The sequence below is a fragment of the Oncorhynchus mykiss genome, chromosome 9, assembly GCF_057628025.1.
Source record: "Oncorhynchus mykiss isolate SJ-2025 chromosome 9, ASM5762802v1, whole genome shotgun sequence".
In the NCBI taxonomy this organism is placed as follows: Eukaryota; Metazoa; Chordata; class Actinopteri; order Salmoniformes; family Salmonidae; genus Oncorhynchus; species Oncorhynchus mykiss.
The window spans coordinates 79,345,999-79,373,634 of NC_143030.1; the positions used below are offsets into that span (position 1 = coordinate 79,345,999).

The following is a 27,636-nucleotide window of genomic DNA, read 5'->3' on the forward strand; positions in this document are numbered from 1 at the left end:
TTTGTGTTGGAATGCGACAACTGTGAAAGAGGAAAGGGTTTGTGTTGGAACGCGACAACTGTGAAAGAGAAAAGGGTTTGTTGGAACGCGACAACTGTGAAAGAGAAAAAGGGTTTGTGTTGTAACGCGACAACTGTGAAAGAGAAAAAAGGGTTTGTGTTGGAACGCGACAACTGTGAAAGAGAAAAGTGTTTGTGTTGGAACGCGACAACTCTGAAAGAGAAAAGGGTTTGTGTTGGAACGCGACAACTGTGAAAGAGGAAAGGGTTTGTGTTGGAACGCGACAACAGCTTCCTTCTATAACGACACTAAACAAAACGACCGACCACAAAGACCCGCGGTCAGCAAGACGCCCAGTCAGATGATAAAACACATCAGTAGCCTAAACATCATTATAAGCGTGTCGCTGTGACCGCAGTCAAAAATAGTCCGTTATCTGTTGGAGCATAAACAACGAAAGCTTGTGCGTTGCTGATTCTGCTTGAGCCTGCGCTCTCAGTGATGACATTTTGTGCTGATAATCGGACAAAAACTGTCCGTTCTTCTCTCCTGTCTCAAGGTTCCATCTGGTGGGGGGGGGGGGGGGCATGGGCACCACCAAAACCGTAAGACTACTTGGATTTGGTGGTCTGATAGAGGCTACATACCATGTAGAGATTTATAATGTCAATGGATCATTACAATAGAATGGCCCGCCATGTTTTTCATTCACAATTAGTGATTACATTACATTGTTTGCTTCCCCATAGGTCATCAACTCACCCTTTCTCCCCCATCGTCATCATCCCCTTCATTTATTTCATTTTGTTTATATGTGTAAAGTTCGTTTCGGTTCAGTTTCGAGGCAATTATACGGTCTGGTTATCAACTCTTACCATCTACTGGTTATTATCTATCCTAATGCCTTAATCCTAGTTATATGTTCACATCTACCTCAATTACCTTGTACCCCTGTGCATCAACTCAGAAGTGATACTTCCTGTATAAAGCCATGTTATTACATCGTACCCCTGCACATTGACTCAGTACTGGTACTTCCTGTATAAAGCCATGTTATTACCTCATACCCCTGCACATTGACTCAGTACTTGTACAGTGTGTATAAAGCCTCGTACCTGTATAAAGCCATGTTATTACCTCGTACCCCTGCACATCGACTCAGTACTGGTACAGTGTGTATAAAGCCATATTATTACCTCGTACCCCTGCACATCGACTCAGTACTGGTACCCTGTGTATAAAGCCATGTTGTTACCTCGTACCCCTGCACATCGACTCAGTACTGGTACCCTGTGTATAAAGCCATGTTATTACCTCGTACCCCTGAACATCGACTCAGTACTGGTACAGCGTGTTTAAAACCATGTTATTACCTCGTACCCCTGCACATTGACTCAGTACTGGTACAGTGTGTATAAAGCCTCGTACCTGTATAAGGCCATGTTATTACCTCGTATCCCTGCACATTGACTCAGTACTGGTACAGTGTGTATAAAGCCTCGTACCTGTATAAGGCCATGTTATTACCTCGTACCCCTGCACATCGACTCAGTACTGGTACAGTGTGTATAAAGCCTCGTACCTGTATAAGGCCATGTTATTACCTCGTACCCCTGCACATTGGGGCGGCTGGTAGCCTAATGTTTAGGGCGTTGGGACAGTTGCTGGATCGAATCCCTGAGCTGACAAGGTAAAAATCTGCCGTTCAGCCACTGAACAACAAGTTAACCCGCTGTTTTTTAGGCCGTCATTGAAAATAATAATTTGTTCTCAACTGACTTCCCTGGAAAAATAAAAGTTTGACTCAGTACTGATATCCTGTGTATTGACTCGGTACTGGTACTCTGTGTATACAGCCAAGTTACCATTGACTCGGTACTGGTACCCTGTGTATATAGCCAAGTTATCATTGACTCAGTACTGGTACTCTGTGTATACAGCCTCGTACCCCTGCACATCGACTCAGTACTGGTACTCTGTGTATATGGCCTCGTACCCCTGCACATCGACTAAGGTTGCAAGAATGGGTCCCCCGAGCTGACATGGTCCAAATCTGTCATTCTGCCCCTGAACAAGGCAGTTAACCCACCGTTCCTAGGCCGTCATTGTAAATGAGAATGTGTTCTTAACTGAATTGTCTAGTTAAATAAAGATTAAATAAAGGTGTAAAAAAAATAATCGGCCAAATCCCAAAATTTGTCCAAAAATACCGATGTCCGATTGTTATGAAAACTTGAAATCGGCCCTAATTAAATCAGCCATTCCGATCAATCGGTCGACCTCTAATATGTAGCCTATATGATGATGCTGTCTGGCCGAAAATAGTATGACATGTCATGCTCTTAGTCGAGACAGAATCAGATTCATGGGCTGGCTACACATACTAAGACAGAGGGGCGCTGTTTTGCTTTGTCTCAGATTCATGTATCTTTCTCTCTGCTTCGCGTCTTGGTCAAATAGATGTCAATATTTTATTTGGATGGGCAAGGAGGTACGGTAGAGCGGGACAGGCTCCCCAAGGAGGTACGGTAGAGCAGGACAGGACCTCCAAGGAGGTACGGTAGAGCAGGACAGGACCTCCAAGGAGGTACGGTAGAGCGGGACAGGCCCTCCAAGGAGGTACGGTAGAGCGGGACAGGCCCTCCAAGGAGGTACGGTAGAGCAGGACAGGCCCTCCAAGGAGGTACGGTAGAGCAGGACAGGCCCTCCAAGGAGGTACGGTAGAGCAGGACAGGCCCTCCAAGGAGGTACGCTGGAGCGGGACAGGCCCTCCAAGGAGGTACGCTGGAGCGGGACAGGCCCTCCAAGGGGGTACGGTAGAGCGGGACAGGCCCTCCAAGGAGGTACGGTAGAGCGGGACAGGCCCTCCAAGGAGGTATGGTAGAGCAGGACAGGCCCTCCAAGGAGGTACGCTGGAGCGGGACAGGCCCTCCAAGGAGGTACGATAGAGCGGGACAGGCCCTCCAAGGAGGTACGCTGGAGCGGGACAGGCCCTCCAAGGAGGTACGATAGAGCGGGACAGGCCCTCCAAGGAGGTACGGTAGAGCGGGGCAGGCCCTCCAAGGAGGTACGGTAGAGCAGGACAGGCCCTCCAAGGAGGTACGCTGGAGTGGGACAGGCCCTCCAAGGAGGTACGGTAGAGCAGCCCCTCCAAGGAGGTACGGTAGAGCAGGACAGGCCCTCCAAGGAGGTACGGTAGAGTGGGACAGGCCCTCCAAGGAGGTACGGTAGAGCAGGCCCTCGAAGGAGGCACGGTAGAGCGGGACAGGCCCTCCAAGGCCGGCACATAAAGGCTGCCCTGTGTACAAGCTAACCTTGAGCCTGGATATTTTTTTATCAGGCCACTACCTCTTCTGTCAACCCCTGCCTGGAGGCGAAACCAGAATAATTTACCTAGAGATAAACCTCATAAATCCATACACATTCAGTCCTGCCTCATGGATGACCTGCTGTTACCGCTGACTGTTAACCAGACCAAATTAAGCCCCACCCGCCTTAAAAAATATATATTTTTCCCGTATCACCATAGGCCTGCACAATTTAATAAATAAAAAAAATCATAGTTTCTAGACTAATATTGTGTTGGAATATGCATACTGCTTGCTCACTAAAAATATATTTACATTATTGTAGACGCCATCCATTCAATTCAACAGGTGTCAACATTTAGCTGTCTTTTTTCTTCACAGGACGGTGCCATATATCTGCTGAGGGAGTTGAAGATCATTAACATGTCTCTGGAGACTCTACAGGTAGACCTAAGCTTGTTCTCCTCTTGCTGTAGGCCTCTGTCTGAAGAAAATAATATTCTATTACTATGATCAGTACAGTGTCTAGTATTCTCAATGCCAGTGTCAGTCCACCAGGATCAGTGAACGCTGTGAGAAACTGTAATGATGAAGCTAAAACACGATGTGTTTGTCAGTCCACCAGGATCGGTATGTCAGTGAACGCTGTGAGAAACTGTAATGATGAAGCTAAAACACGATGTGTTTGTCAGTCCACCAGGATCGGTATGTCAGTGAACGCTGTGAGAAACTGTAATGACGAAGCTAAAACACGATGTGTTTGTCAGTCCACCAGGATCGGTATGTCAGTGAACGCTGTGAGAAACTGTAATGATGAAGCTAAAACACGATGTGTTTGTCAGTCCACCAGGATCGGTATGTCAGTGAACGCTGTGAGAAACTGTAATGATGAAGCTAAAACACGATGTGTTTGTCAGTCCACCAGGATCGGTATGTCAGTGAACGCTGTGAGAAACTGTAATGATGAAGCTAAAACACGATGTGTTTGTCAGTCCACCAGGATCGGTATGTCAGTGAACGCTGTGAGAAACTGTAATGATGAAGCTAAAACACGATGTGTTTGTCAGTCCACCAGGATCGGTATGTCAGTGAACGCTGTGAGAAACTGTAATGATGAAGCTAAAACACGATGTGTTTGTCAGTCCACCAGGATCGGTATGTCAGTGAACGCTGTGAGAAACTGTAATGATGAAGCTAAAACACGATGTGTTTGTCAGTCCACCAGGATCGGTATGTCAGTGAACGCTGTGAGAAACTGTAATGATGAAGCTAAAACACGATGTGTTTGTCAGTCCACCAGGATCGGTATGTCAGTGAACGCTGTGAGAAACTGTAATGATGAAGCTAAAACACGATGTGTTTGTCAGTCCACCAGGATCGGTATGTCAGTGAACGCTGTGAGGAAGCAGAGTTCAGAGGAAGAGGTCCAGACCCTGGCCAAGTCACTCATCAAGTCCTGGAAGAAACTACTGGGTAAGTCTGTCCTGCAGGTCTGCCTCACATCTCATATGACTGGGTCTGTCTGTAGGTCTGCCTCATACCTGTGAAACATGGTGTCTGTCTGTCGGTCTGCCTCATACCTGTGAAACATGGTGTCTGTCTGTAGGTCTGCCTCATACCTGTGAAACATGGTGTCTGTCTGTAGGTCTGCCTCCCATCTCATACGACTGGGTCTGTGTAGGTCTGCCTCCCATCTCATACGACTGGGTCTGTGTAGGTCTGCCTCACATCTCATACGACTGGGTCTGTCTGTAGGTCTGCCTCCCATCTCATACGACTCGGTCTGTCTGTAGGTCTGCCTCACATCTCATAGGACTGGGTCTGTCTGTAGGTCTGCCTCACATCTCATAGGACTCGGTCTGTCTGTAGGTCTGCCTCATACCTGTGAAACATGGTGTCTGTCTGTAGGTCTGCCTCATACCTGTGAAACATGGTGTCTGTCTGTAGGTCTGCCTCATACCTGTGAAACATGGTGTCTGTCTGTCGGTCTGCCTCATACCTGTGAAACATGGTGTCTATCTGTCGGTCTGCCTCACATCTCATACGACTCTGTCTGTAGGTCTGCCTCACATCTCATAGGACTGGGTCTGTCTGTAGGTCTGCCTCACATCTCATAGGACTGGGTCTGTCTGTAGGTCTGCCTCACATCTCATATGACTCTGTCTGTCTGTAGGTCTGCCTCACATCTCATAGGACTGGGTCTGTCTGTAGGTCTGCCTCACATCTCATATGACTGGGTCTGTCTGTAGGTCTGCCTCACATCTCATAGGACTGGGTCTGTCTGTAGGTCTGCCTCACATCTCATAGGACTGGGTCTGTCTGTAGGTCTGCCTCACATCTCATAGGACTGGGTCTGTCTGTAGGTCTGCCTCACATCTCATATGACTCTGTCTGTCTGTAGGTCTGCCTCACATCTCATAGGACTGGGTCTGTCTGTAGGTCTGCCTCACATCTCATAGGACTGGGTCTGTCTGTAGGTCTGCCTCACATCTCATAGGACTGGGTCTGTCTGTAGGTCTGCCTCACATCTCATAGGACTGGGTCTGTCTGTAGGTCTGCCTCACATCTCATAGGACTGGGTCTGTCTGTAGGTCTGCCTCACATCTCATAGGATTGGGTCTGTCTGTAGGTCTGCCTCACATCTCATAGGACTGGGTCTGTCTGTAGGTCTGCCTCACATCTCATAGGACTCTGTCTGTCTGTAGGTCTGCCTCACATCTCATATGACTGTCTGTCTGTAGGTCTGCCTCACATCTCATATGACTGTCTGTCTGTAGGTCTGCCTCACATCTCATATGACTCTGTCTGTCTGTAGGTCTGCCTCACATCTCATAGGACTGGGTCTGTCTGTAGGTCTGCCTCACATCTCATATGACTCTGTCTGTCTGTAGGTCTGCCTCACATCTCATAGGACTGGGTCTGTCTGTAGGTCTGCCTCACATCTCATATGACTCTGTCTGTCTGTAGGTCTGCCTCACATCTGATACGACTGTCTGTCTGTAGGTCTGCCTCATACCTGTGAAACATGGTGTCTGTCTGTCGGTCTGCCTCATACCTGTGAAACATGGTGTCTGTCTGTAGGTCTGCCTCATACCTGTGAAACATGGTGTCTGTCTGTCGGTCTGCCTCATACCTGTGAAACATGGTGTCTGTCTGTAGGTCTGCCTCATACCTGTGAAACATGGTGTCTGTCTGTCGGTCTGCCTCATACCTGTGAAACATGGTGTCTGTCTGTAGGTCTGCCTCATACCTGTGAAACATGATGTCTGTCTGTCGGTCTGCCTCATACCTGTGAAACATGGTGTCTGTCTGTCGGTCTGCCTCATACCTGTGAAACATGATGTCTGTCTGTAGGTCTGCCTCATACCTGTGAAACATGATGTCTGTCTGTAGGTCTGCCTGTACTGGACAGGATGGGATCCTGTCTGATCTAGAGAGACCGGGACGGATACCTATTATAATAGAGTAATACAACCACTATAGTGGAAGAAGTCCAAACAGGAAGCATGTGTCTAAAGGCAGTGAACTTGATTAGAAAATCAGACCTCTCCGGAATGGAAATGTATGTCTCTCCCTTCAGCAAAATATATTTGACCTCAATCCTCTCTGAACGCATGAGGGGAAAAAAACGTGACCCTCCCCGATATCCAAAATAGGAATTAAAACATAATTTAATTTGATAGAGCAGTCTGACTGAGCGGTGGTAGGCAGCAGCAGGCTCGTAAACATTCATTCAAACAGCACTTTCGTGCGTTTTGCCAGCAGCTCGTTGTTTTGCGTCAAGCATTGCGCTGTTTATGACTTCAAGCCTATCAACTCCCGAGATGAGGCTGGTGTAACCGATGTGAAATGGCTAGCTAGTTAGCGGGGTGCGCGCTAATAGCGTTTCAAACATCACTCGCTCTGAGACTTGGAGTGGTTGTTCCCCTTGCTCTGCATGGGTAACGCTGCTTCGAGGGTGGCTGTTGTCGTTGTGTTCCTGGTTCGAGCCCAGGTAGGAAGCTATACTGTTACACTGGCAATACTAAAGTGCCTATAAGAACGTCCAATAGTCAAAGGTATATGAAATACAAATGGTATAGAGGGAAATAGTCCTATAATTCCTATAATAACTACAACCTAAAACTTCTTACCTGGGAATATTGAAGACTCCTGTTAAAAGAAACCACCAGCTTTCATATGTTCTCATGTTCTGAGCAAGGAACTGAAACGTTAGCTTTCTTACATGGCACATATTGCACTTTTACTTTCTTCTCCAACACTTTGTTTTTGCATTATTTAAACCAAATTGAACATGTTTCATTATTTATTTGAGGCTAAATTGATTTTATTGATGTATATTATATTAAGTTAAAATAAGTGTTCATTCAGTAATTGTAATTATTATTACAAATAAAAAATAAAAAAAACGATTGATTAATCGGTATCGGCTTTTTTTGGTCCTCCAATAATCGGTATCGGCGTTGAAAAATCATAATCGGCCGACCTCTAAAATCTATTATAGTAGTAGCAAGCTATCAAAGTTGACCTTCGGTCCTCCTCGTCTTCGCAATCTCATTCTCAAACTGAACAGAACACAGGCTAGTCCGTCTGTAAAATAATGAGTTTTTTGGACTAGGCCTTCCTAGCCTATATGCCGTGGATCATGTGACTGAGACCACTCTAACTAGCCTATAGGTTGTGGATCATGTGACTGAGACCACTCTAACTAGCCTATAGGTTGTGGATCGTGTGACTGAGACCACTCTAACTAGCCTATAGGTTGTGGATCATGTGACTGAGACCACTCTAACTAGCCTATAGGTTGTGGATCATGTGACTGAGACCACTCTAACTAGCCTATAGGTTGTGGATCATGTGACTGAGACCACTCTAACTAGCCTATATGCCGTGGATCATGTGACTGAGACCACTCTAACTAGCCTATATGCCGTGGATCATGTGACTGAGACCACTCTAACTAGCCTATATGCCGTGGATCATGTGACTGAGACCACTCTAACTAGCCTATATGCTGTGGATCATGTGACTGAGACCACTCTAACTAGCCTATAGGTGTTGGATCATGTGACTGAGACCACTCTAACTAGCCTATAGGTGTTGGATCATGTGACTGAGACCACTCTAACTAGCCTATAGGTTGTGGATCATGTGACTGAGACCACTCTAACTAGCCTATAGGTTGTGGATCATGTGACTGAGACCACTCTAACTAGCCTGTAGGTGTTGGATCATGTGACTGAGACCACTCTAACTAGCCTATAGGTTGTAGATCATGTGACTGAGACCACTCTAACTAGCGTATAGGTTGTGGATCATGTGACTGAGACCACTCTAACTAGCCTATATGCCGTGGATCATGTGACTGAGACCACTCTAACTAGCCTATAGGTGTTGGATCATGTGACTGAGAGCACTCTAACTAGACTATATGTTGTGGATCATGTGACTGAGACCACTCTAACTAGCCTATAGGTGTTGGATCATGTGACTGAGACCACTCTAACTAGACTATATGCCGTGGATCATGTGACTGAGACCACTCTAACTAGCCTATAGGTTGTGGATCATGTGACTGAGACCACTCTAACTAGCCTATAGGTGTTGGATCATGTGACTGAGACCACTCTAACTAGACTATATGCCGTGGATCATGTGACTGAGACCACTCTAACTAGCCTATAGGTTGTGGATCATGTGACTGAGACCACTCTAACTAGCCTATAGACTCACTTGATATTGCCCAGTATGAGAATCAGAGATGAAGGGTGGCGTCATGCACATTGATATATAGCCTCATAAGCAACTAAATACTCAAACACTGACATTTGGAAATGTATTTTATGACAATTCATTAGACTAGATGATAATAAAAATAAATAATACTAAACCCTCATCTTGACTAACATTTTAAAAAGCAAAAATTTTCCTCCAGGTACCCATTATGTAAATGTTGACCCATCGCCTATATAGATATTAATCAGCTGACTGTGTGTCCCTACAGACGGTTCTGAGGGGAAGGCTGTGGAGGAGAAGAGGAGGGAGGGCTCTCCTCTGAGGTCATCTTCGTCCAAGGACAGTCCTGGATCCAGCGACCGCAGGTGAGACGCCGTGCCAACCCGAGTGTCAGTCATGTAACAAGAGGTAGTTCAGTGAATAACCTTGTCTGAGCACCAAAGACTTGTGTGAGCTCCCTGAACTAATCAAATCAAATGTATTTATAAAGCCCTTCTTACATCAGCTGATATCTCAAAGTGCTGTACAGAAACCCAGCCTAAAACCCCAAACAGCAAGCAATGCAGGTGTAGAAGCATGGTGGCTAGGAAAAACTCCCTAGAAAGGCCAAAACCTAGGAAGAAACGTAGAGAGGAACCACGCTATGAGGTATGGCCAGTCCTCTGCTGGCTGTGCCGGGTGGAGATTATAACAGAACATGGCCAAGATGTTCAAATGTTCATAAATGACCAGCAGGGTCAAATAATAGTAGCCTATAGTTTGTGAATCATACCTAGGCTTTAGCTCAGCGGGCTAATGTGGAGTCATATGTTGCATAGGTGGTTCAATGAACTACAAGTTGGTGATGGGTAATCTAGCTTGAGCCCAAAGGACTTGGGTTGGGTAGGTAGACGACGGGGGTTTAACCTGTAGGTAGACGATAGGGGGTTTAACCTGTAGGTAGACGACAGGGTTTAACTGGTAGGTAGACGACAGGGTTTAACCTGTAGGTAGACGACAGGGTTTAACCTGTAGGTAGACGGCAGGGTTTCTAACCTGTAGGTAGACGACAGGGTTTAACTGGTAGGTAGACGACAGGGTTTAACCTGTAGGTAGACGATAGGGGGTTTAACCTGTAGGTAGACGACAGGGTTTCTAACCTGTAGGTAGACGACAGGGTTTAACTGGTAGGTAGACGACAGGGTTTAACCTGTAGGTAGACGGCAGGGTTTAACCTGTAGGTAGACGACAGGGTTTCTAACCTGTAGGTAGACGACAGGGTTTAACCGGTAGGTAGACGACAGGGTTTAACCTGTAGGTAGACGACAGGGTTTAACTGGTAGGTAGACGATGAGGGTTTAACCTGTAGGTAGACGACAGGGTTTAACTGGTAGGTAGACGACAGGGTTTCTAACCTTCAGGTAGACGACAGGGTTTAACTGGTAGGTAGACGACAGGGTTTAACCTGTAGGTAGACGACAGGGTTTAACTGGTAGGTAGACGACAGGGTTTCTAACCTTTAGGTAGACGACAGGGTTTAACTGGTAGGTAGACGACAGGGTTTAACCTGTAGGTAGACGACAGGGTTTAACCTGTAGGTAGACGACAGGGTTTAACTGGTAGGTAGACGACAGGGTTTAACCGGTAGGTAGACGATGGGGTTTAACCGGTAGGTAGACGACAGGGTTTAACCTGTAGGTAGACGATGGGGTTTAACTGGTAGGTAGACGACAGGGTTTAACCTGTAGGTAGACGACAGGGTTTAACTGGTAGGTAGACGACAGGGTTTAACCGGTAGGTAGACGATGGGGTTTAACCGGTAGGTAGACGACAGGGTTTAACCTGTAGGTAGACGATGGGGTTTAACTGGTAGGTAGACGACAGGGTTTAACCGGTAGGTAGACGACAGGGTTTAACCTGTAGGTAGACGACAGGGTTTAACCTGTAGGTAGACGACAGGGTTTAACCTGTAGGTAGACGATGGGGTTTAACCTGTAGGTAGACGACAGGGTTTAACTGGTAGGTAGACGACAGGGTTTAACTGGTAGGTAGACGACAGGGTTTAACCTGTAGGTAGACGACAGGGTTTAACTGGTAGGTAGACGACGGGGTTTAACCTGTAGGTAGACGACAGGGTTTAACCTGTAGGTAGACGACAGGGTTTAACCTGTAGGTAGACGACAGGGTTTAACCGGTAGGTAGACGACAGGGTTTAACCTGTAGGTAGACGACGGGGTTTAACCGGTAGGTAGACGATGAGGGTTTAACCTGTAGGTAGACGATGAGGGTTTAACCTGTAGGTAGACGACAGGGTTTAACCGGTAGGTAGACGATGGGGTTTAACCGGTAGGTAGACGATGGGGTTTAACCGGTAGGTAGACGACGGGGGGTTTAACCTGTAGGTAGACGACAGGGTTTAACTGGTAGGTAGACGACAGGGTTTAACTGGTAGGTAGACGATGAGGGTTTAACCTGTAGGTAGACGATGAGGGTTTAACTGGTAGGTAGACGACAGGGTTTAACTGGTAGGTAGACGACAGGGTTTAACCTGTAGGTAGACGACAGGGTTTAACCTGTAGGTAGACGACAGGGTTTCTAACCTGTAGGTAGACGATGAGGGTTTAACTGGTAGGTAGACGACAGGGTTTAACTGGTAGGTAGACGACAGGGTTTAACTGGTAGGTAGACGACAGGGTTTAACTGGTAGGTAGACGACAGGGTTTAACTGGTAGGTAGACGACAGGGTTTAACTGGTAGGTAGACGACAGGGTTTAACCTGTAGGTAGACGACAGGGTTTAACTGGTAGGTAGACGACAGGGTTTAACTGGTAGGTAGACGACAGGGTTTAACTGGTAGGTAGACGACAGGGTTTAACTGGTAGGTAGACGACAGGGTTTAACTGGTAGGTAGACGACGGGGGGTTTAATACCCAGTCAGAATAAATGGAAGGATCAGGGTGACTCATAACACGATGTGACACTTTCTTCTCGCTGTCACCCTCTTGTCTACCCCAGTAAGAAACAAGAACTGCCGGAGCCCCCGAAGACTCCCACCACACCTACAACCCCCACCACCCTAAAGTTCACCTCCTTCCCTCCCACTCCCGTCACCACTGACAGCGTACGCACCAAGTGCCGAGAGCTGCTGGTGGCTGCCCTGCAGACCGACGGTGAGACAGACCTTACCAAGATGGCCGCCATTATCAGCACATTCCAGAGCTGTATATGTTTATACAGCGGCCTTCAGAAAGTATTCACACCCCTTGACTTTCTCCACATTTTGTTGTTGTGTTGCAGCCTGAATTTAAAATGGATGACATTGACATGTGTCTCTGGCCTACACACAATACCCCATAATGTCAAAGTGGAATTATGTTTTTAGAATGGTTTACACTTAAATTAAAAATGACAAGCTGAAATGTCTTGAGTGCAAAAAGTATTCAACCCCTTTGTTATGGCAAGCCTAAATAAGTTTAGGAGTAAAAATGTGCTTAACAAGTCATATACACTACTGGATGGGGTTGAGGTCAGGGCTCTGTGCAGGCCAGTTAAGTTCTTCCACACCAATCTTGACAAACCATTTCTGTATGAATCTCGCATTGTGCAAGGGGGCATTGTCATGCTGAAACAGGAAAGGGCCTTCCCCAAACTGTGGCCACAATGTTGGAAGCACAGAATCGTCTAGAATGTCATGACAAACAGTTCTTATGCTGATGTTGCTTCCAGAGGCAGGTTGGGACTCTGTAGTGAGTGTTGCAACTGAGGATAGATTATTTTTCAGCACTCGGTGGTCCCGTTCTGTGAGGTGGTGTGACCTGCCACTTTGTGGCTGAGCCGTTGTTGCGCTTGGACATTTCGACTTAACAATAACAGCACTTACAGTTTACCGGGGCAACTCTAGCAGGGCAGAAATCTGAGGAACTGACTTGTTGGACTGTGCCACGTTGAAAGGCACACTCTTCAGTATGGCCCATGCTACTGCCAATGTTTGTCTATGGAGATTGGATGGCTGTGTGCTCGATTTACTACACCTGTCAGCAATGGGTGTGGCTGAAATAGTTTGAATGGGTGTCCACATACTTTTGGCCATGTAGTGTAATAAGTTGCATGGACTCACTCTGTGTGCAATAAGAGATTGACATTTATTTTTTGAACGACTACCTCATCTCTGTACCCCACAGATACAATAATCCGTAATGTCCCTCAATCAAACAGTGATTATCAAACACAGATGTAATCACAAATGCCAGGGAGGTTTTCCAATGCCTCGTAAAGAAGGGCACCTATTGGTAAAACAAAGCAGACACTGAATAGCCCTTTTGAGCATGGTGAAGTTATTCATTACACTTTGTATGCATTATCAATACAGCAAGTCAATACAAAGGCATAAGCGTCCTTCCTAACTTGGTTGCCGGAGAGTAGGGAAACCGCTCAGAGATTTCACCATGAGGCCAATGGTGACTTTAAAACCGTTACAGAGTTGAATTGTAGTTAGTCTGCAATACTAACCTAAATGACAGTGGAAAGAAGGAAGCCTGTACAGAATAAAAATATCCAAAACTTGCATTCTGTTTGCAATAAGGTAGAAAGTAAAACTGAAAAAAATGTGGCAAAGAAATTATCTTTATGTCCTGAATAGAAAGTTGTTTGGAGCAAATACAACACATCACTGAGTACCACTCTTCATATTTACAAGCATGGTGGCTGCATCATGTTATGGGTATGCTTGTCATCGGCAAGAACTAGGGAGTTTTTAATAAAAACTAAACTGAATAGATCTAAGCACAAGCAAAATCCTAGAGGAAAACCTGGTTCAGTCTGGGAGATTAATTCACCTTTCAGCAGGACAACAACCTAAAACACATGGCCACATCTACGCTGGAGTTGTTTACCAGGAAGACCCTGAATGTTTTAGAGTGGCCTAGTTACAGTTTTGACTTAAATCATCTTGAAAATCTATGGCAAGACCAGAAAAGGGTTGTCTAGTAATGATCAACAACCAATTTGACAGAGCTTGGAAGAATTTTTAAAAGAGTAATGTGCAAATATTGTACAATCCAGGTGTGCAAAGCTCTTAGAGACTTACCCAGAAAGACTCACAGCTCTTAGAGACTTACCCCAGAAAGACTCAGCTGTAATCGCTGCCAAAGGTTATTCTAACATGTATTGACGTAGGGGTGTGAATACACAGGTGTGTGTGTATATACTGAGATCATGTGACAGATGATGTGACACTTAGATTGCACACATGTGGACTTTATTTAACTAGTTATGTGACTTCTGAAGGTAATTGGTTGCACCAGATCTTATTTAGGGGCTTCATAGCAAAGGGGCTGAATACATATACACAAACCACTTTTCTGTTTATAATGTTTTGTAATTCATTGTAACTGGTCATTTTTTTTCATTTCACTAGTTTGGACTATTTTGTATATGTCCATTACATGAAATCCAATTAAAAATCCATTTAAATTACAGGTTGTAATGCAACAAAATAGGAAAAACGCCCAAGGGGGATGAATACTTTTGCAAGGCACTGTAGGCCAGTTAAATGTTAAGATACCCCTCTTCCCGAGGTGTAAATGTTGTTGTGTAATAATATTTTACTGTAACAGTGATTCAGTAGATATTGCGACACCCATTTAACTCAAATGGTGCAAAATAATGCCGTAGGGACGGTGGTCAACATAAGGTCATGTAACACTATATTGAAAGCTCTGATATTTACAATAGTAAATTGTCTGCCTTACAAATACAAAACAAAGAACGTTGGGATATCTTAATGCATCTAGGAAATATAGACCTGTAAACAGTTCATTCAGGAAGTATTCAGACCCCTTCCCTTCATCCACATTTTGCTACGTCATGGCTTTATTCTAAAATGGTTTCAATATTTTTTTTCCCCCTCATCAATCTACACACAATACCCCATAATGACATCACAATACCCCATAACGACATCACAATACCCCATAATGACATCACAATACCCCATAATCACAATACCCCATAATGACATCACAAAACCCCATAATGACATCACAATACCCCATAATGACATCACAAAACCCCATAATGACATCACAATACCCCATAATGACATCACAATACCCCATAATGACATCACAATACCCCATAATGACATCACAATACCCCATAATGACATCACAATACCCCATAATGACATCACAATACCCCATAATGACAAAGCAAAGAAAAAAAATATGTTTTTCAAATGTATTACAAATATAAAACAGAAGTACCTTTACATCATGATGATTTGGCCGATATTGAGTGTGGGTGATTATGGACTGGGGCCACGGCCAGCAGGAGAAGTGGAGAGTGAAGGGGTCCTCAGATTACTTAGAGGCCAGTTAAGTAAGTGTACTCCTAGACTGTGACTAAGAAGTGTTGGTGGTTGTGGGGTACATAGTACATCGGAAGATGATGCCTGGGCTTCGACGGACAGTAAAAGAGGTGGATCAAGCATGATGAATAAAGACCACTATCTCACAGTCAATCCACCGTAAAACGATCACATACAGCAACTTCTAACATCCTAAGGGTGCTTCTTATTTGCCATAAATGGCATTTGTCCTTATAGGGATGTTGGGGTTACTGCACAGACCAATGCATTACATACTGGGTCAGGTTGAGACATGTAGGTATTACAGACTGGGTCAGGTTGAGACATGTAGGTATTACAGACTGGGTCAGGTTGAGACATGTAGGTATTACAGACTGGGTCAGGTTGAGACATGTAGGTATTACAGACTGGGTCAGGTTGAGACATGTAGGTATTACAGACTGGGTCAGGTTGAGACATGTAGGTATTACAGACTGGGTCAGGTTGAGACATGTAGGTATTACAGACTGGGTCAGGTTGAGACATGTAGGTATTACAGACTGGGTAAGGGACAGGTTGAGACATGTAGGTATTACAGACTGGGTCAGGTTGAGACATGCAGGTATTACAGACTGGGTCAGGTTGAGACATGTAGGTATTACAGACTGGGTCAGGTTGAGACATGTAGGTATTACAGACTGGGTCAGGGACAGGTTGAACATGTAGGTATTACAGACTGGGTCAGGTTGAGACATGTAGGTATCAGGGACAGGTTGAGACATGTAGGTATTACAGACTGGGTCAGGTTGAGACATGTAGGTATTACAGACTGGGACAGGTTGAGACATGTAGGTATTACAGACTGGGTCAGGTTGAGACGTAGGTATTACAGACTGGGTCAGGTTGAGACATGTAGGTATTACAGACTGGGACAGGTTGAGACATGTAGGTATTACAGACTGGGTCAGGGACAGGTTGAACATGTAGGTATTACAGACTGGGTCAGGTTGAGACATGTAGGTATTACAGACTGGGTCAGGTTGAGACATGTAGGTATTACAGACTGGGTCAGGTTGAGACATGTAGGCATTACAGACTGGGTCAGGTTGAGACATGTAGGTATTACAGACTGGGTCAGGTTGAGACATGTAGGTATTACAGACTGGGTCAGGTTGAGACATGTAGGTATTACAGACTGGGTCAGGTTGAGACATGTAGGCATTACAGACTGGGTCAGGTTGAGACATGTAGGTATTACAGACTGGGACAGGTTGAGACATGTAGGTATTACAGACTGGGTCAGGTTGAGACATGTAGGTATTACAGACTGGGTCAGGGACAGGTTGAACATGTAGGTATTACAGACTGGGTCAGGTTGAGACATGTAGGTATTACATATTGGGTCAGGTTGAGACATGTAGGTATTACAGACTGGGTCAGGTTGAGACATGTAGGTATTACAGACTGGGTCAGGTTGAGACATGTAGGTATTACAGACTGGGTCAGGTTGAGACATGTAGGTATTACAGACTGGGTCAGGTTGAGACATGTAGGTATTACAGACTGGGACAGGTTGAGACATGTAGGTATTACAGACTGGGTCAGGTTGAGACATGTAGGTATTACAGACTGGGTCAGGTTGAGACATGTAGGTATTACAGACAGGTTCAGGTTGAGACATGTAGGTATTACAGACTGGGTCAGGTTGAGACATGTAGGTATTACAGACTGGGTCAGGTTGAGACATGTAGGTATTACAGACTGGGTCAGGGAGAGGTTGAGACATGTAGGTATTACAGACTGGGTCAGGTTGAGACATGTAGGTATTACAGACTGGGTCAGGGACAGGTTGGTACATGTAGGTATTACAGACTGGGTCAGGTTGAGACATGTAGGTATTACAGACTGGGTCAGGTTGAGACATGTAGGTATTACAGACTGGGTCAGGTTGAGACATGTAGGTATTACAGACTGGGTCAGGTTGAGCCATGTAGGTATTACAGACTGGGTCAGGTTGATACATATAGGTATTACAGACTGGGTCAGGGACAGGTTGAGACATGTAGGTATTACAGACTGGGACAGGTTGAGACATGTAGGTATTACAGACTGGGTCAGGTTGAGACATGTAGGCATTACAGACTGGGTCAGGTTGAGACATGCAGGTATTACAGACTGGGTCAGGTTGAGACATGTAGGTATTACAGACTGGGTCAGGAGTGAGACATGTAGGTATTACAGACTGGGACAGGTTGAGACATGTAGGTATTACAGACTGGGTCAGGGACAGGTTGAGACATGTAGGTATTACAGACTGGGTCAGGTTGAGACATGTAGGTATTACAGACTGGGTCAGGTTGAGACATGTAGGTATTACAGACTGGGTCAGGTTGAGACATGTAGGCATTACAGACTGGGTCAGGTTGAGACATGTAGGTATTACAGACTGGGACAGGTTGAGACATGTAGGTATTACAGACTGGGTCAGGTTGAGACATGTAGGTATTACAGACTGGGTCAGGGACAGGTTGAACATGTAGGTATTACAGACTGGGTCAGGTTGAGACATGTAGGTATTACATACTGGGTCAGGTTGAGACATGTAGGTATTACAGACTGGGTCAGGTTGAGACATGTAGGTATTACAGACTGGGTCAGGGACAGGTTGAACATGTAGGTATTACAGACTGGGACAGGTTGAGACATGTAGGTATCAGGGACAGGTTGAACATGTAGGTATTACAGACTGGGACAGGTTGAGACATGTAGGTATTACAGACTGGGTCAGGTTGATACATGTAGGTATTACAGACTGGGTCAGGGACAGGTTGAGACATGTAGGTATTACAGACTGGGTCAGGTTGAGACATGTAGGTATTACAGACTGGGTCAGGTTGAGACATGTAGGTATTACAGACTGGGTCAGGTTGAGACATGTAGGTATTACAGACTGGGTCAGGTTGAGACATGTAGGTATTACAGACTGGGTCAGGTTGAGACATGTAGGCATTACAGACTGGGTCAGGTTGAGACATGTAGGTATTACAGACTGGGTCAGGTTGAGACATGTAGGCATTACAGACTGGGTCAGGTTGAGACATGTAGGCATTACAGACTGGGTCAGGTTGAGACATGTAGGTATTACAGACTTGGTCAGGTTGAGACATGTAGGCATTACAGACTGGGTCAGGTTGAGACATGTAGGTATTACAGACTGGGACAGGTTGAGACATGTAGGTATTACAGACTGGGTCAGGTTGAGACATGTAGGTATTACAGACTGGGTCAGGGACAGGTTGAACATGTAGGTATTACAGACTGGGTCAGGTTGAGACATGTAGGTATTACATATTGGGTCAGGTTGAGACATGTAGGTATTACAGACTGGGTCAGGGAGAGGTTGAGACATGTAGGTATTACAGACTGGGTCAGGTTGAGACATGTAGGTATTACAGACTGGGTCAGGGACAGGTTGGTACATGTAGGTATTACAGACTGGGTCAGGTTGAGACATGTAGGTATTACAGACTGGGTCAGGTTGAGACATGTAGGTATTACAGACTGGGTCAGGTTGAGACATGTAGGTATTACAGACTGGGTCAGGTTGAGCCATGTAGGTATTACAGACTGGGTCAGGTTGATACATATAGGTATTACAGACTGGGTCAGGGACAGGTTGAGACATGTAGGTATTACAGACTGGGACAGGTTGAGACATGTAGGTATTACAGACTGGGTCAGGTTGAGACATGTAGGCATTACAGACTGGGTCAGGTTGAGACATGCAGGTATTACAGACTGGGTCAGGTTGAGACATGTAGGTATTACAGACTGGGTCAGGAGTGAGACATGTAGGTATTACAGACTGGGACAGGTTGAGACATGTAGGTATTACAGACTGGGTCAGGGACAGGTTGAGACATGTAGGTATTACAGACTGGGTCAGGTTGAGACATGTAGGTATTACAGACTGGGTCAGGTTGAGACATGTAGGTATTACAGACTGGGTCAGGTTGAGACATGTAGGCATTACAGACTGGGTCAGGTTGAGACATGTAGGTATTACAGACTGGGACAGGTTGAGACATGTAGGTATTACAGACTGGGTCAGGTTGAGACATGTAGGTATTACAGACTGGGTCAGGGACAGGTTGAACATGTAGGTATTACAGACTGGGTCAGGTTGAGACATGTAGGTATTACATACTGGGTCAGGTTGAGACATGTAGGTATTACAGACTGGGTCAGGTTGAGACATGTAGGTATTACAGACTGGGTCAGGGACAGGTTGAACATGTAGGTATTACAGACTGGGACAGGTTGAGACATGTAGGTATCAGGGACAGGTTGAACATGTAGGTATTACAGACTGGGACAGGTTGAGACATGTAGGTATTACAGACTGGGTCAGGTTGATACATGTAGGTATTACAGACTGGGTCAGGGACAGGTTGAGACATGTAGGTATTACAGACTGGGTCAGGTTGAGACATGTAGGTATTACAGACTGGGTCAGGTTGAGACATGTAGGTATTACAGACTGGGTCAGGTTGAGACATGTAGGTATTACAGACTGGGTCAGGTTGAGACATGTAGGTATTACAGACTGGGTCAGGTTGAGACATGTAGGCATTACAGACTGGGTCAGGTTGAGACATGTAGGTATTACAGACTGGGACAGGTTGAGACATGTAGGTATTACAGACTGGGTCAGGGACAGGTTGAGACATGTAGGTATTACAGACTGGGTCAGGTTGAGACATGTAGGTATTACAGACTGGGTCAGGTTGAGACATGTAGGTATTACAGACTGGGTCAGGTTGAGACATGTAGGCATTACAGACTGGGTCAGGTTGAGACATGTAGGTATTACAGACTGGGACAGGTTGAGACATGTAGGTATTACAGACTGGGTCAGGTTGAGACATGTAGGTATTACAGACTGGGTCAGGGACAGGTTGAACATGTAGGTATTACAGACTGGGTCAGGTTGAGACATGTAGGTATTACATACTGGGTCAGGTTGAGACATGTAGGTATTACAGACTGGGTCAGGTTGAGACAGGTTGAGACATGTAGGCATTACAGACTGGGTCAGGTTGAGACATGTAGGTATTACAGACTGGGACAGGTTGAGACATGTAGGTATTACAGACTGGGTCAGGTTGAGACATGTAGGTATTACAGACTGGGTCAGGGACAGGTTGAACATGTAGGTATTACAGACTGGGTCAGGTTGAGACATGTAGGTATTACATATTGGGTCAGGTTGAGACATGTAGGTATTACAGACTGGGTCAGGTTGAGACATGTAGGTATTACAGACTGGGTCAGGTTGAGACATGTAGGTATTACAGACTGGGTCAGGTTGAGACATGTAGGTATTACAGACTGGGTCAGGGACAGGTTGAACATGTAGGTATTACAGACTGGGTCAGGTTGAGACATGTAGGTATTACAGACTGGGTCAGGTTGAGACATGTAGGTATTACAGACTGGGTCAGGGACAGGTTGAACATGTAGGTATTACAGACTGGGTCAGGTTGAGACATGTAGGTATTACAGACTGGGTCAGGGACAGGTTGAACATGTAGGTATTACAGACTGGGTCAGGTTGAGACATGTAGGTATTACAGACTGGGTCAGGTTGAGACATGTAGGTATTACAGACTGGGTCAGGGAGAGGTTGAGACATGTAGGTATTACAGACTGGGTCAGGTTAAGACATGTAGGTATTACAGACTGGGTCAGGTTGATACATGTAGGTATTACAGACTGGGTCAGGTTGAGACATGTAGGTATTACAGACTGGGTCAGGTTGAGACATGTAGGTATTACAGACTGGGACAGGTTGAGACATGTAGGTATTACAGAGTGGGTCAGGTTGAGACATGTAGGTATTACAGACTGGGTCAGGTTGAGACATGTAGGTATTACAGACTGGGTCAGGTTGAGACATGTAGGTATTACAGACTGGGTCAGGTTGAGACATGTAGGTATTACAGACTGGGTCAGGTTGAGACATGTAGGTATTACAGACTGGGTCAGGGAGAGGTTGAGACATGTAGGTATTACAGACTGGGTCAGGTTGAGACATGTAGGTATTACAGACTGGGACAGGTTGAGACATGTAGGTATTACAGACTGGGTCAGGTTGAGACATGTAGGTATTACAGACTGGGTCAGGGACAGGTTGAACATGTAGGTATTACAGACTGGGTCAGGTTGAGACATGTAGGTATTACATATTGGGTCAGGTTGAGACATGTAGGTATTACAGACTGGGTCAGGTTGAGACATGTAGGTATTACAGACTGGGTCAGGTTGAGACATGTAGGTATTACAGACTGGGTCAGGGAGAGGTTGAGACATGTAGGTATTACAGACTGGGTCAGGTTAAGACATGTAGGTATTACAGACTGGGTCAGGTTGATACATGTAGGTATTACAGACTGGGTCAGGTTGAGACATGTAGGTATTACAGACTGGGTCAGGTTGAGACATGTAGGTATTACAGACTGGGACAGGTTGAGACATGTAGGTATTACAGAGTGGGTCAGGTTGAGACATGTAGGTATTACAGACTGGGTCAGGTTGAGACATGTAGGCATTACAGACTGGGTCAGGTTGAGACATGTAGGCATTACAGACTGGGTCAGGTTGAGACATGTAGGTATTACAGACTGGGTCAGGTTGAGACATGTAGGTATTACAGACTGGGTCAGGGAGAGGTTGAGACATGTAGGTATTACAGACTGGGTCAGGTTGAGACATGTAGGTATTACAGACTGGGTCAGGGACAGGTTGGTACATGTAGGTATTACAGACTGGGTCAGGTTGAGACATGTAGGTATTACAGACTGGGTCAGGTTGAGACATGTAGGTATTACAGACTGGGTCAGGTTGAGACATGTAGGTATTACAGACTGGGTCAGGTTGAGCCATGTAGGTATTACAGACTGGGTCAGGTTGATACATGTAGGTATTACAGACTGGGTCAGGGACAGGTTGAGACATGTAGGTATTACAGACTGGGACAGGTTGAGACATGTAGGTATTACAGACTGGGTCAGGTTGAGACATGTAGGCATTACAGACTGGGTCAGGTTGAGACATGCAGGTATTACAGACTGGGTCAGGTTGAGACATGTAGGTATTACAGACTGGGTCAGGAGTGAGACATGTAGGTATTACAGACTGGGACAGGTTGAGACATGTAGGTATTACAGACTGGGTCAGGGACAGGTTGAGACATGTAGGTATTACAGACTGGGTCAGGTTGAGACATGTAGGTATTACAGACTGGGTCAGGTTGAGACATGTAGGTATTACAGACTGGGTCAGGGACAGGTTGAACATGTAGGTATTACAGACTGGGTCAGGTTGAGACATGTAGGTATTACATACTGGGTCAGGTTGAGACATGTAGGTATTACAGACTGGGTCAGGTTGAGACATGTAGGTATTACAGACTGGGTCAGGGACAGGTTGAACATGTAGGTATTACAGACTGGGACAGGTTGAGACATGTAGGTATCAGGGACAGGTTGAACATGTAGGTATTACAGACTGGGACAGGTTGAGACATGTAGGTATTACAGACTGGGTCAGGTTGATACATGTAGGTATTACAGACTGGGTCAGGGACAGGTTGAGACATGTAGGTATTACAGACTGGGTCAGGTTGAGACATGTAGGTATTACAGACTGGGTCAGGTTGAGACATGTAGGTATTACAGACTGGGTCAGGGACAGGTTGAACATGTAGGTATTACAGACTGGGTCAGGTTGAGACATGTAGGTATTACAGACTGGGTCAGGTTGAGACATGTAGGTATTACAGACTGGGTCAGGTTGAGACATGTAGGTATTACAGACTGGGTCAGGTTGAGACATGTAGGTATTACAGACTGGGTCAGGGACAGGTTGAGACATGTAGGTATTACAGACTGGGTCAGGTTGATACATGTAGGTATTACAGACTGGGTCAGGGACAGGTTGAGACATGTAGGTATTACAGACTGGGTCAGGTTGAGACATGTAGGTATTACAGACTGGTTCAGGTTGATACATGTAGGTATTACAGACTGGGTCAGGGAGAGGTTGAGACATGTAGGTATCAGGGACAGGTTGAACATGTAGGTATTACAGACTGGGACAGGTTGAGACATGTAGGTATTACAGACTGGGTCAGGAGTGAGACATGTAGGTATTACAGACTGGGACAGGTTGAGACATGTAGGTATTACAGACTGGGTCAGGGACAGGTTGAGACATGTAGGTATTACAGACTGGGTCAGGTTGAGACATGTAGGTATTACAGACTGGGTCAGGTTGAGACATGTAGGTATTACAGACTGGGTCAGGTTGAGACATGTAGGCATTACAGACTGGGTCAGGTTGAGACATGTAGGTATTACAGACTGGGACAGGTTGAGACATGTAGGTATTACAGACTGGGTCAGGTTGAGACATGTAGGTATTACAGACTGGGTCAGGGACAGGTTGAACATGTAGGTATTACAGACTGGGTCAGGTTGAGACATGTAGGTATTACATACTGGGTCAGGTTGAGACATGTAGGTATTACAGACTGGGTCAGGTTGAGACATGTAGGTATTACAGACTGGGTCAGGGACAGGTTGAACATGTAGGTATTACAGACTGGGACAGGTTGAGACATGTAGGTATCAGGGACAGGTTGAACATGTAGGTATTACAGACTGGGACAGGTTGAGACATGTAGGTATTACAGACTGGGTCAGGTTGATACATGTAGGTATTACAGACTGGGTCAGGGACAGGTTGAGACATGTAGGTATTACAGACTGGGTCAGGTTGAGACATGTAGGTATTACAGACTGGGTCAGGTTGAGACATGTAGGTATTACAGACTGGGTCAGGTTGAGACATGTAGGTATTACAGACTGGGTCAGGTTGAGACATGTAGGTATTACAGACTGGGTCAGGTTGAGACATGTAGGCATTACAGACTGGGTCAGGTTGAGACATGTAGGTATTACAGACTGGGTCAGGTTGAGACATGTAGGCATTACAGACTGGGTCAGGTTGAGACATGTAGGCATTACAGACTGGGTCAGGTTGAGACATGTAGGTATTACAGACTTGGTCAGGTTGAGACATGTAGGCATTACAGACTGGGTCAGGTTGAGACATGTAGGTATTACAGACTGGGACAGGTTGAGACATGTAGGTATTACAGACTGGGTCAGGTTGAGACATGTAGGTATTACAGACTGGGTCAGGTTGAGACATGCAGGTATTACAGACTGGGTCAGGTTGAGACATGTAGGTATTACAGACTGGGTCAGGTTGAGACATGTAGGCATTACAGACTGGGTCAGGTTGAGACATGTAGGTATTACAGACTGGGACAGGTTGAGACATGTAGGTATTACAGACTGGGTCAGGTTGAGACATGTAGGTATTACAGACTGGGTCAGGGACAGGTTGAACATGTAGGTATTACAGACTGGGTCAGGTTGAGACATGTAGGTATTACATACTGGGTCAGGTTGAGACATGTAGGTATTACAGACTGGGTCAGGTTGAGACATGTAGGTATTACAGACTGGGTCAGGGACAGGTTGAACATGTAGGTATTACAGACTGGGACAGGTTGAGACATGTAGGTATCAGGGACAGGTTGAACATGTAGGTATTACAGACTGGGACAGGTTGAGACATGTAGGTATTACAGACTGGGTCAGGTTGATACATGTAGGTATTACAGACTGGGTCAGGGACAGGTTGAGACATGTAGGTATTACAGACTGGGTCAGGTTGAGACATGTAGGTATTACAGACTGGGTCAGGTTGAGACATGTAGGTATTACAGACTGGGTCAGGTTGAGACATGTAGGTATTACAGACTGGGTCAGGTTGAGACATGTAGGTATTACAGACTGGGTCAGGTTGAGACATGTAGGCATTACAGACTGGGTCAGGTTGAGACATGTAGGTATTACAGACTGGGTCAGGTTGAGACATGTAGGCATTACAGACTGGGTCAGGTTGAGACATGTAGGCATTACAGACTGGGTCAGGTTGAGACATGTAGGTATTACAGACTTGGTCAGGTTGAGACATGTAGGCATTACAGACTGGGTCAGGTTGAGACATGTAGGTATTACAGACTGGGACAGGTTGAGACATGTAGGTATTACAGACTGGGTCAGGTTGAGACATGTAGGTATTACAGACTGGGTCAGGGACAGGTTGAACATGTAGGTATTGCAGACTGGGTCAGGTTGAGACATGTAGGTATTACATATTGGGTCAGGTTGAGACATGTAGGTATTACAGACTGGGTCAGGTTGAGACATGTAGGTATTACAGACTGGGTCAGGTTGAGACATGTAGGTATTACAGACTGGGTCAGGTTGAGACATGTAGGTATTACAGACTGGGTCAGGGACAGGTTGAACATGTAGGTATTACAGACTGGGTCAGGTTGAGACATGTAGGTATTACAGACTGGGTCAGGTTGAGACATGTAGGTATTACAGACTGGGTCAGGGACAGGTTGAACATGTAGGTATTACAGACTGGGTCAGGTTGAGACATGTAGGTATTACAGACTGGGTCAGGGACAGGTTGAACATGTAGGTATTACAGACTGGGTCAGGTTGAGACATGTAGGTATTACAGACTGGGTCAGGTTGAGACATGTAGGTATTACAGACTGGGTCAGGGAGAGGTTGAGACATGTAGGTATTACAGACTGGGTCAGGTTAAGACATGTAGGTATTACAGACTGGGTCAGGTTGATACTTGTAGGTATTACAGACTGGGTCAGGTTGAGACATGTAGGTATTACAGACTGGGTCAGGTTGAGACATGTAGGTATTACAGACTGGGACAGGTTGAGACATGTAGGTATTACAGACTGGGTCAGGTTGAGACATGTAGGTATTACAGACTGGGTCAGGTTGAGACATGTAGGTATTACAGACTGGGTCAGGTTGAGACGTAGGTATTACAGACTGGGTCAGGTTGAGACATGTAGGTATTACAGACTGGGACAGGTTGAGACATGTAGGTATTACAGACTGGGTCAGGGACAGGTTGAACATGTAGGTATTACAGACTGGGTCAGGTTGAGACATGTAGGTATTACAGACTGGGTCAGGTTGAGACATGTAGGTATTACAGACTGGGTCAGGTTGAGACATGTAGGCATTACAGACTGGGTCAGGTTGAGACATGTAGGTATTACAGACTGGGTCAGGTTGAGACATGTAGGTATTACAGACTGGGTCAGGTTGAGACATGTAGGTATTACAGACTGGGTCAGGTTGAGACATGTAGGCATTACAGACTGGGTCAGGTTGAGACATGTAGGTATTACAGACTGGGACAGGTTGAGACATGTAGGTATTACAGACTGGGTCAGGTTGAGACATGTAGGTATTACAGACTGGGTCAGGGACAGGTTGAACATGTAGGTATTACAGACTGGGTCAGGTTGAGACATGTAGGTATTACATATTGGGTCAGGTTGAGACATGTAGGTATTACAGACTGGGTCAGGTTGAGACATGTAGGTATTACAGACTGGGTCAGGTTGAGACATGTAGGTATTACAGACTGGGTCAGGTTGAGACATGTAGGTATTACAGACTGGGTCAGGGACAGGTTGAACATGTAGGTATTACAGACTGGGTCAGGTTGAGACATGTAGGTATTACAGACTGGGTCAGGTTGAGACATGTAGGTATTACAGACTGGGTCAGGGACAGGTTGAACATGTAGGTATTACAGACTGGGTCAGGTTGAGACATGTAGGTATTACAGACTGGGTCAGGGACAGGTTGAACATGTAGGTATTACAGACTGGGTCAGGTTGAGACATGTAGGTATTACAGACTGGGTCAGGTTGAGACATGTAGGTATTACAGACTGGGTCAGGGAGAGGTTGAGACATGTAGGTATTACAGACTGGGTCAGGTTAAGACATGTAGGTATTACAGACTGGGTCAGGTTGATACATGTAGGTATTACAGACTGGGTCAGGTTGAGACATGTAGGTATTACAGACTGGGTCAGGTTGAGACATGTAGGTATTACAGACTGGGACAGGTTGAGACATGTAGGTATTACAGACTGGGTCAGGTTGAGACATGTAGGTATTACAGACTGGGTCAGGTTGAGACATGTAGGTATTACAGACAGGTTCAGGTTGAGACATGTAGGTATTACAGACTGGGTCAGGTTGAGACATGTAGGTATTACAGACTGGGTCAG

At 45.6% G+C, this 27,636-nt stretch overlaps 1 protein-coding gene across 11 annotated transcripts in view; it reads left to right on the forward strand.

Annotated features, from left to right (window-relative positions):
• The window catches only part of LOC110516453 (transcription elongation factor A protein 2), a 73,194-nt gene that overhangs the window by 1,942 nt on the left and 43,616 nt on the right, over window positions 1–27,636 (forward strand). For all 11 annotated transcript variants that reach the window (XR_016483536.1, XR_016483539.1, XR_016483540.1 and 8 more), the window contains exons 2-5: window positions 3,690–3,752; window positions 4,676–4,781; window positions 9,313–9,409; window positions 12,039–12,193. Coding sequence is in view for 1 of the 11 variants with exons in the window: in XM_090185772.1 (XP_090041898.1) it covers window positions 3,690–3,752; window positions 4,676–4,781; window positions 9,313–9,409; window positions 12,039–12,193 (421 nt within the window). In the remaining 10 variants the exon portion in view is untranslated. The remainder of the gene's footprint in view (window positions 1–3,689; window positions 3,753–4,675; window positions 4,782–9,312; window positions 9,410–12,038; window positions 12,194–27,636) is intronic.